At 37.7% G+C, this 11,137-nt stretch overlaps 1 protein-coding gene across 1 annotated transcript; it reads left to right on the top strand.

Moving 5' to 3' along the window:
• Positions 1-1,476: 1,476 nt before the first annotated feature.
• On the top strand, positions 1,477-7,778 carry LOC111632245 (nose resistant to fluoxetine protein 6-like). Its single transcript, XM_023376633.1, has 15 exons — positions 1,477-2,002; positions 4,126-4,358; positions 4,475-4,589; positions 4,654-4,741; positions 4,821-4,924; positions 4,997-5,167; positions 5,240-5,333; positions 5,396-5,488; positions 5,560-5,725; positions 5,790-5,869; positions 5,945-6,067; positions 6,145-6,265; positions 6,338-6,524; positions 7,145-7,287; positions 7,358-7,778. Exons 1-15 carry the CDS (start codon positions 1,687-1,689, stop codon positions 7,592-7,594), a joined length of 2,271 nt encoding a protein of 756 aa, XP_023232401.1. The 5' UTR covers positions 1,477-1,686; the 3' UTR covers positions 7,595-7,778.
• Positions 7,779-11,137: the final 3,359 nt, after the last annotated feature.

Below are 11,137 nucleotides of genomic sequence, written 5' to 3'. Positions count from 1 at the left end.
TGTTGTTTAAAACGTCACTCGGGGCTTTTAATATTTCCTTGTCAATAGCCCCCGTTTGGTGGGGAGTTTAAATCTTTAATCTGGAATGTTTTCTAGAAAAATTTCTACGTGATCTTTGTAGGGATGTGGTTTTTGGCCACCGTCCGAGCCTTCTCTCTCGGGATTTTCGTCCTTATAATTAAGTTTAGGGGTGTAGAATAGCCCAGTTTTACGAAGGTAAAACACTTCTAGAACAAAATTTTTCACCAAACAGGTCTGTCGAGCTGTTCGAACCCAACTCTTCTCGTTCCCGTTTTGAATTAGTTGGGCATTGAAGCATGAAATATAGTTAACCCTTGTGAGGAAAGTGAAGTATTGTTTTGTTTTCCTTCCTCTCTCACCCGAGGCTAAGTATTTTTTAAATTAAAATGAAATAAATTATATTCAGAGAAATATCCTTAATTTTCAGGAACTCAACGAAATACAAGACACAGAAGAAAGTGTATTGTATATACCTTTTCCTGTAACAGCATTAACAGTTATCCTTTTGTCAGCATTCTTATACTTAAAAAGTATAAGTGTACATGAAAATATCTAAATTAGGGAAAAATTACAATATTTTATAGAAAAAAATCTGTAGAAATAATACCCTAATTGTATGTAAAAGCATGAAATCTCGTTGAAAACTTTAAGGCTTTGAATTTCTCAAATATTTTTTTTATTTTTGACTTTCACTGTTGCAAGGTCACTGGTTGAGGGGAGAAAGAGGAGCCATTATGTCATCATAAACTTATCGGGTCATCTTAAATAACGAGAGATAAAATCCTCTTACAATGTTAATAACAAGCAAATGCTTTCAATCCACTCCACTGTTACGTTTCTTATAACGAATTCATAGATGCATTGGCTCGGGGCAGGAAAATAATTGAGTCATCACACACACACACTGTTCGACTTACACTAATATTTGTCGTCTGGACATTTACAAACGAGTTAAGTGGGTCGAGCCTCTTATAAACTGCAAAACTATCGTTTAAAATTCAAAATGGCAGTCAACGATTCTTATGTAATTTTGTGTAATACTAGCACAAAAATCCGCTAGTAGTGTATTCGGCTGCCTCGGATGACAGGCAATTAACTGTTAGACGAAGAGGCCCTCTAAGTTTTGAAGAAGGTTAATGAATTTTCAGTCTAGTTTGCTTATAAGTTTACTCATTAAATTGTTGAAAGATTTGGTTTTTGAGGGCTTAAATGCGTGAATAATTTAGAAAATATGTAGTGTATTAATTACAAATTCGCACGCCACGTTCCATGCGGTAACTTCAAAAAGAAAGATTTTTAAAATTCGTAATAATGAAAACGATACGCAACAATTAAAACGTTCGCCTTCCGAAATTACGTCAGTTTTAACACGTGATAAAACAAAAAACCGACACAAGAGGCGCTTTTAATTCCTCGACAAATTATTTTATGTATATTTATAATTAGAATTTTTAAAAAAATCGAATTTATTTCTCGGTTAAATAGCCTATAAACGTAAAGAATTGGGTTAACAAGTGAAAACTTTTTTCCCCCTCCCGCTTGTTTCTGTCGCGAATCACGTGGCTGCAAATGCATGCCAGGGGATTATGGGTAATGGAGTTTGAATAAAAATATCGGACGGAAAATGAGAATTATAGAAAAGTAGGTTATACCATTCCATCGACGATGAAAGTAGGAAAATTTGCTAATTTCCTGATACTATTGTTGAGTTTACGACTTTCAAACGCAAACAATGGCACCTACGATTTCGGTATGCCAGATAAATCAGTTACAGTAGAAGAAGAAAAGGAGAAAGGCGATGACAAACAGGTGTGGAAGAAATTCAAGGACAGGAGCCAAGAATTCGTCAACAATTTAATTCGACAGTCTCTCCCTGTTATGATAAGAGTCAACTCCGATTCCAAGATGTCTCGTGAGTGCAGCACGGCCTTCTATCAGCTGACATTTGGACTGCAGAACATGAAGAGTTGGGCCATGAGGAGTAAGTTTTCTTACATAATACTTAATGATTATTTAATGCCTAAATGGATACAGGTTGTCAAAATATTACAAGTCTTGCCTAGTTTTATGGGACAAACTGTGGAAAGCTGATTGAAAGAAGACTTTTAAGGGTTGTATTTGAAAGAGGGCATAAGTTGAGGGATAATAATAAAGAATTTCGACTGTTAGGGGGTTAGAAAGGAAGAAATTTAGGTTTTTGAGGGGATGAAAAACATTCAACTTTATTTTTAACCATGATGATACGTACCCAGTTATTTAAAATAGGAGTAAAGGTGTGTATAATCTTGGTTTTCGTAGTTTTATAAGGTTTAAGGGTGAAAAAAAATTGAACCTGAATAAGAACTTGCCCCGACAACTTAATTACAAGCGTTAGTAGTGGTCATACACATAACCTACTCCCATTTTTTACTCACGAGATTTGTCTTCCATAGCTTTAATTGTGCATCTAGGAATTTGCTGTTACCCTAAGAGCAACCAAACAATTCATCAAATGCATAAACACTCCCTACAGATCGACGGTAGTGTGACGAAATTGTTTTTTTTTTTTTTTTATCTTTAATTCGAGTAAAAGTTTTTCTTTCCTGTGTTAATTCGAACTAAGATCAATCACTAAAAAGCCAACTTCTGGGTTGACAAACCGAAATTCTACACGAGGAAACATTTACACTAAAGCGAAGTACCGTTATTTCGAGGTTTTCAGTGGTGCGTAATGTATTTGTCTCCCACGGTGTCACATAATTTAGCCGCTCGAGCGTGCAGGAAGATCTCCACTGGCGTACCGAGCCACACCAGTTTCCCATTTACGTTTAAGGAAAGGAAAATGTAATGTTTTCGCTTTTTATACTTCGAAAATATCTCAATTTCTCGATATAAAGTCGGTTTTTATGTGAATTAAGTCGCTAAGTGTTCTTCTAGAGTTACCCAAAAGTGGATATTGCGTTTTGTTCGTCGACCTCGATTTTTTGCGGGAATTAAAAGAAGGTCTGTGACCTCTAATGTAGGAGAGGCCCTTCAGCGTTTACACGCGACACAGACCTACTTCTACCCCCAGTAGAGTTACAGATTGTAGATATACACCTCCTAAGGGATCAATAAACTCGGATATATTACCGTAAGAACTTAAAATAGCTCTTCCTTTCACTTTGATACGACTTCCTACTTTGATAAATAACCCACTTTTCTTCTCTGTATTATCGCTAATACGTAATAAATATGCAGAAATTTCGATCGTAGATTACGACCTAATTTCGTTTAGAACGTCGATCTGCAGTTCTGTCCACGTGAAATTTGCAGCAAGTTAGCCCTGTGCCTCGCGTGCCACCGTGCTTAGTGTTTTAACGACCCACTTTCACTGAATGCCCCTCTTTACCGTGTCTATTTACTTTTGCTTTAAGTACTCTTCTGATGATTTAATCAAATTGCACCACTCCCCAAAGGATCTTCGACAATCCCTCGGTACAAAACCTACTAATTCCGTAGGGTCTTCGATAATCTTTCATTATAAACCAAAATTCCTGAAGGGTCTCGTATTGTAAACCGTAGGGTACCACGCGACAACTTGCTGAAATTGTAATTCATTCACTCAGAACGCTGGCAAAGTACCCCGATATAACGAAAATCTTGAATTATTTCCGTTTTCTTTAAAAAAAGTAGACGTAAAATTTGATATATTGCACGTCGATCGGGTTGCTTTTTTAGATTTATGGGTCGATTAGCCAAACCACTTAAATCGAGATTTTTTAGAGAGGGAGAAGTTAATGCGCGTGAGGCTGGGTTAGTGAAGTCTCCGTCATTTATCTCCGTTAAAGGAATGTCTTCATAAAGTGAAAAACTCCCGCTACGATTTAGGTCATTAACCTTTGCCCCGTCGCTTTAACAAAGTAGTTCGTTACTCCTTAATAGCTAAATATAATTCACTCGACAGTAATTATATTGCAGCACGTTTTAATTTTGTTTATATAATGCTTAAGACAATAAATTTTAAATTAAAATCTAAGGAAAGGGCCTTTTTTTTCACTAAATCTGATCTGAAAACGAATATCCATCCAAGTCACTAATTGACGGCGATTTATGCGATTCTCACCGTGCTATTTCCGGTTTCAGTGTTGGATTCTTCCGGTCGACCCCCGGCCGGTGTTCTGGATGGTTCCTTTGTAGATTACGGTGATTATGACGAGTGCCTTAACGTGGTGGTCAAGGACGAACGTCAGAACGAGGAGAAGTTTCGAGGTCATTATTGTCGTATCAACATCCACCCGTTGCTACCCAAAAAAGTCCCTCGTCTGACCCACAACACTCCCGTTTTGGATTTTAGTAACTTCACTAAAAGAGATTCGGTCAGTATCTCGACTGGGGTTATTTGATTTTGGCACCTGACTTATGCCAAAATTGAGGAACCTCGGAGATGTGACTGGTGGCACACGAGCTGATATTCTTACCCTATTTTATTTAGGTGTTAAGAGACATTGCTAAAAATGGTCCCATGTTCTATTTACTTTGGTTTCAATACGGACTCTGTGTGCCCTCGCTTTGCACAGAAAAAGACATTCAGGAAGTAATGAACGTAGGTAAGTCACACTTGTTTTTGTTGAATATAAATCCGCATAGATGTGTAATAACAAAACTTTTCAGCTCTAAAAGAGTCTCCCATGGTACCGGAAGTGGTCAACTGTCAGAAGAAAGAACCTATCGCATTCTCCACTACTCAATTAATTATCACGTGAGCAATTTTTAAATTTTATACCCATCTTTCACTTCTACGAAGAAACCCGCTGTGACCATTTCTTTCTATTGTTTAGAGGAATATTTTCCGGTCTGGGCCTCCTCCTGATATTAGCCACCATTTTTGACGTCATCAAAAGAAGAGGAAAAGCCGCAGAAGGAAAAGACATATCGGAACCGAGTAAGTAAATCGATACTCTCGTTTAATCTCCCCTCCTCCTCTCTCGATTTTCTTACTTTTTTCATTACTTAGATAAATTGCACGATTGCATTCTTGCATTCTCCCTTTGGACCAACTGGAAGAAGTTGTTAGATACCAAACCCTCCACCGATAACCTGGGAGTGATTAATGGACTCAGGTGTCTAACCATGACGTGGATCGTCCTCATCCACACTTATGGTTTCATTAACAGATACGCAATGGGTAGGTTGCTAATTTTAAGGCATTTCTTTCGTCCCTATTTTACGACTTACTCTTGAAAGCGTATGGTTTCAGCTCGACTTCAAGAGATGAAGAATTCGTTAGATGAGATCCCATTCCAAATCATTTCAAATTCTTGGCTTTCTGTTGATACCTTCTTCCTCATCGGGTGCGTAATACTTCCTTACTGTTTATCCTTATTTCCATCTATACTTATACATTGTTTTACAGGGGTGTGGTAGTAACGCACAGCACTCTAAAGTCCATGGATAAGACAAATGGAAGCCTAAACGTCATCCGTCACGCTGTTCGTAGATATTGGAGGCGAGTGATACGTGAATTTTGATCTTCCACCTAGTCCTTTCACCAATCTAACGATGTATTTACTTATCCAGGTTGACACCTCCTGTAGCTGCAGCATTAGGTTTCATTCTTCTCTTCCCCCTGTTTGGTTCGGGTCCGGCTTGGCCCGAAGAAATTATAGGAGAGGCAAACAAGTGCAAGAAAAGGTGGTGGGGACCGTTGTTCGGAGTCAATACCTGGGTCAATAAAAACGATATGGTAAATATGACAAAATAACTAGCAGGAGGATGTATACCGAACTTGACAATTATTATTTTTACAGTGTATGTACCATACTTGGTACGTTTCTGCCGATATACACTACTATTTGGCAGCACCCTTCATTCTAATCCCTCTATACAAGTAAGTTTGTTTTATTTTCTTTAAAATTTGTGAAATTATTTGCGTGTGTTCGAAGTTGGTATCATTTATCTTCAGATGGAAAACTTTGGGCTTGATATTAATCATCCTCTTCACTCTTGCCTCCATGGTAACCACAGCAGTAATCACCGCTTTGCACGATTATTATCCAACAATTCTCTATTTATTACCCGACGAAGAGTGAGTAATAACATTTCTACACACCACCACTCGCGATTTTACGTGTTGAAATTAATTTATAAACAATTTTTCAACAGTTTCACAATAGAAATGTTAGACCAAGTCTACTCCAAACCCTACACCCACGTGGGATCTTATTGCGCCGGGATGTTGATAGGTTACTTAATCTTACGTCATCGCGATCATAAGTTAAAGCCCGTAAGTATGTCGCTCCGTTAAATCCATCATTTTTATAACAATTTCTTTACCACTCGACTCCTCCTTCCACAGATTTATCAACTTTTGGGGTGGATCGCCGCCATTGCGTGCAACTTTGGCATCTTATTCGGAACGTATAATTGGAGCAGAGGGTATTTACCAGACACTGCCACAGCTGTGATATATGCTGCAGTACACAGAACGGGTTGGGCACTGACGGTGGGGTGGCTGGTATTCATATGCGCCACGGGACACGGAGGTAAGTACAGATAAATTGAAACCCGCATACGACACGCACGAAAAATGACCCTGTACTTTCAAAACAGTTTTTGAATTATTAATATAACAGAAAATATGGCGCAAGAATACATAAACGCGCATAAACAACACTGTTTTATTCATTGTAACTAATTCTGCGCAATTAACAAGTCCGCCATTTTGTTCTTTCTTCGATAAATTTGCATTAAAATTTACGACGAGAAATTCAAATATTTAGACCCTAAACTGCCGCCATTTTGTTTCACAATGGCGTAGGAAACTGTTGTAAGTTTCTTTTGTTTAATCTCCTATGGGGTCAGGTAGGGTGGATATATGGAAGCGAGTCACGCGTCTATCCATGGACATGGGTTTATGGCCCATTCTATTTACTGGATCACTTTATAAAGTTACGCAATAAAGAGAAAAAATAATTAAACAAGTAACAATGAAAATAAATGCCGAAGATTAAAGTTTTCTAAGGTGAATATTCTCCATTCTTAAAGAACTCTCTCCAGATTCGAAAATAGTCGTTCATCTTCGCCCGTGATAAATTACAACTGGTGTTTGGCGAACAGAAAGGTAATTAATAACACCAAGAATTGCTCTTTTTTTCTCAAACAGGTATACTGAATAGATTTATGTCGTGGAAGCCCTTCCTCCCTCTAAGTCGCCTGTGTTACTGTGTTTATCTAATTCACTTCCTGGCTCTCAATTTACGCAACGGATTTCGACGTCAGAGGTTTTTCTTCTCCCACTTCGACTTTGTAAGTTCTCCAAATTATTATTATAACCCCCTTAAGATCACCATTTACAAGCATTTCCTACTGTTTACAGGTGTACGAATTTTTCGGTAATCTCCTGATGTCGACCATCATGGCGGTCGTAGCTTATTTAGCATTTGAAGCACCCTTTTCTGCGCTGGATCCGATTATATTTCCCAAACCCAAGCCAAATTTCCCTAAAACAGTAGAAATCCCTAAAATTCGCACTATATCCGACTCTAAGGGGGGACCGCGCATGAATGGAATCAACGGGCGCATCACTTCCATTCCCGATTCGACCTGCCTTTGAGTTAAAGAAAACCGCCACCAGATGGAGCCATGTAAAAAGTATTTTAATTTTTTCACCGAGGATGTCGATGGTTTTTATCAAATTCGTGTGTGTGTCTGTCCCACTTGTATTATATAAAGTGTACATTTGTGTCACGCCATTTTTATATCGAGTTGTGTAAGAAATTACTTTTAATTAAATATATTTAAATCCTAAAATATCGGTAGAAAGCGATATTTTTTTTTGAATTAACTGATTTATAACCTCCATTTTCCACATTTTATCGATTAAACGAGAAAAAATCGAGCGAAACAGTAACAGAACGGCAACAAAATGATGATTAATGTATCTGATAGTGCTTTATCTATCGAAAATATCTTCGCAGTTCGAGTCGGTATCGGGGAAATTCGCCAAATATTCATTTATAAATTGAAAATCGAGAATGTTTTCACCCCCGTTTCTCGTTTCTACAGATTTTTACGATAAAGAATGGAGCCACGTGTTACTCTCCTCCTCGTTCTCTACGTGGCACACGAGCGAAGGCGATAAATTCTTCAAATATAATAGAACGATGCTTAAAATTTTCAAAATGATAGTACGAAGAGGAAGTACAGTAAGTTAAATAATTGCCAAAATCGTTACCATCGTAACTTAATAATAACTGTACTGTAAATCGGTGACGCTGTACTTACTGTTGCTGATAGCGTGACGTAGTCTTGTTACGCTCAGTTAAGTAGTAACGCTTTAAAAACATCGTAACGTATATTCGTAGTGTGTTTCCAGTTGTTTCGGGCGCGCTGAAATTTAGATAGCCGCGATTTGGATCCACTTCGTAACACGTGAATGTTACGTGTTACGCGAAAGTCATGTTTTTAGATGCCTGGCATGGCTTCGGAAACACCGGAAGTAATCTCCAGTTTGGTGATGTTGCGGCTGAGCCTAATCCCAATTTAGGGCGCATTTCACCCACATTTGGGTATTTCTTGATATTTCAGTCAAGATTTGGGGGCAACACGCGATCTCACCCGAATCTTTGATCGATATTATTGTTTTAAATACTTACTATCAATTGTAAGTGTTTTGTACTGTACAAAATGAATCGAGGGCATAGTTAAGCGTGACCTTTAACCTTTAAGAGGTACCGGTAGTAGGTCAGTTACACGCGACGATAAGACACCATTTCTATTATTATAATAAGAAGTAATTTTCATATTACTTTTTGCGTGTGCAAAGCGAAAGATGTCGCTTTGTACAGTGTAAACTACACCCCGTCACGAAGCGTCACCCAGTAGTTTATCACGAAACCGATAGAAGAGGGAACTCACTTAACCGAGTAAGTTGTGTCTTTTAATTGTCTCATAATTTCGGTTTCATTCGAACCCTCCAACAAAGAGAATCTTTCGTGACCCTTTTTTTAAATGTCTCCATCGATTTAAGTGTTAAAAGTAAAAGTTGTGCGATACGTCACGTGTTATTTACGAGCATAAATGCTTTCGATCACGTGGTGCGAACGCGTCGTCGACTATATAAACGGCTAATAAATGACATCATACGTACTTTTTGTGACGTATTGTAGCATATTATGCATATAAGAAATTTGTTTAATAAACACAAGTTATACGCTGTAATAGGGAAAGACTGCTCTGGATAGGATCCGAACCCACGCCTTCATATTTCTAGCTATACTATAAACATAGATTATTACGATATATTAAGACGTGGGTTCGGTTCCAATAATCTACAGTTTTATTAGGGGTTTAGTTAGTTTATATGTAAGCAATCTGATCGTTCCAGACTCCTTGAATGTGGGGCTCCTATTCAATTATGTTAATTTGGGCCCCAAGCAAATTAACATAATAGTATATAGGTTATAGGGTAATTCGCCGTTGACCTGGATTAAAAAGAACTGCCCAGCATGAATCAGAATTAACGTCCTAAATTACAGATTATTTTATGATTTATAGGTTAAAACATATTTAGACGTGGGTTCGGATCCAATATGGACAGTTTTTCATTCAGGGCATTGGAAGATTACTTCATAAACAAACTAAGCGATCAGAGATCACTCCGGGCCCTTCGGCTATTGTGTTTACTATTCAATTATGTCGAATGTACTAATTAGAGATAATTCGTGGAATAACCTTTTAGAGTATTGACAATTATCGAAGGTCATAGGTTCGGATATGGGAAAGGTTCTTTTTTCATAACCAGGAGAAAGGCTGTTCAACTGTAATGTAAGGACTCACTCGGAACACAAATTAAAATAATTGACAAATAAATCTTAAAGAATCCGAACGATCTCTCGCCGGTTACTTATTCTGATTTGATCTGAACCCACGTTTTTAGTTAATAAATGAAAAATTGGTGAATCTTGATACTACACTTTATTCAATGTGACGTTACGTTACGCAGAGTAACGGAGATATTTGAACAGACCGTTAGAAGAGAAGAAGTTTCTTTTAAAATGGAGAGAGCGAAGCGAAACGATTTTTATGAAGATGTAGAGTGCATGTTTGCTCCGAACACCCCCCTTTAAAGAGCCGTAATTTAAAGAAAATGGAGTCAGATGGAAGAATAAGAGGCTATTTAACTAATCGGAAAATAGCAGTTACTATTTATTTTCGTCTAATTGGCGGGTTGACGTTACAAAGGATTCTCCTCCAGCAAAATATACTCTTTGTTTGAATAATCGAATTTGATGACGATAAAATGCCTTTATTTTCTCCCTTCTTCATAACAATTGGAAAATGGAACGTTGTCTTCTTAAATGCCCATTTTTTGAGCTTCCATTTTCCTATTTCATCTCTCGATATTTCTTTTTCTGTACACATTTTAATGAATAATCGAATTATTACTCGGATATTCTCGATTTAACGCCGAGTAAATCTTTATATCGGGGCACATCTCCCGTTCGTGCGAAAGAGATGCCCCAGAATGGTGCTTAACTCTGGCAAAGTCAGATGTAGGCTACCTTTTTCACCGGAGAGATGCCCGAAAAATTGGCACTACATACGCGAAAACTATAAGACCCAATGGGGCATCATTTACCCCGGGTTATATATGATATATATGTAAGCTATATCTCGCCGGAGAGATGCACAACAATATGTGATACAGTAGACCACCCTATAACACTATTGATGATTCCGTATTATATGAATTCCATGTTGTACCAGTCACTTAGATTTTACAAATACGTGAGCCGTTCACAGCCTGGCACACGTATTTGTAAAATCTAAGTGACTCCTACAACGTGGAATTCATATAATACGGAATTATCAACAGTGTTATAGGGGAGTCTACTGTATTAAGTTACGCTTGGCTTATTTTTAAAGGCATGTCTATGCTATAGATCCCTCTTTGAAGATGCTCTTTACTAGGGGCATTAATACTTAAAGCGGGTTCGGTCCAACTACGAAAAAATATAATGTTAAATCACATTTCTTTTGGCATCCGAGAGGAAGTGATGTTTATTTATACTTGCACTCAGTCCAAAATGCCGAATTAATTTGTAATTAAGTCGAAATGTAAGTGTTTTGTTCTGAACAATGTAATGAAAATAAA

Source organism: Centruroides sculpturatus, unplaced genomic scaffold (genome assembly GCF_000671375.1).
Source record: "Centruroides sculpturatus isolate CEXI.00-Female unplaced genomic scaffold, Cexi_2.0 scaffold709, whole genome shotgun sequence".
Lineage (NCBI taxonomy): Eukaryota > Metazoa > Arthropoda > Arachnida > Scorpiones > Buthidae > Centruroides > Centruroides sculpturatus.
This window is presented reverse-complemented; position numbering and strand designations above follow the sequence as displayed.

Coding starts and splice junctions, on each gene's coding strand:
- LOC111632245 (XM_023376633.1), top strand. CDS start 1,687: ATGAAAGTAGGAAAATTTGCTAATTTCCTGATACTATTGTTGAGTTTA. Junction 6,068..6,144: donor TATTTATTACCCGACGAAGA/GTGAGTAATAAC, acceptor ATTTTTCAACAG/TTTCACAATAGAAATGTTAG. Junction 6,266..6,337: donor GCGATCATAAGTTAAAGCCC/GTAAGTATGTCG, acceptor CTCCTTCCACAG/ATTTATCAACTTTTGGGGTG.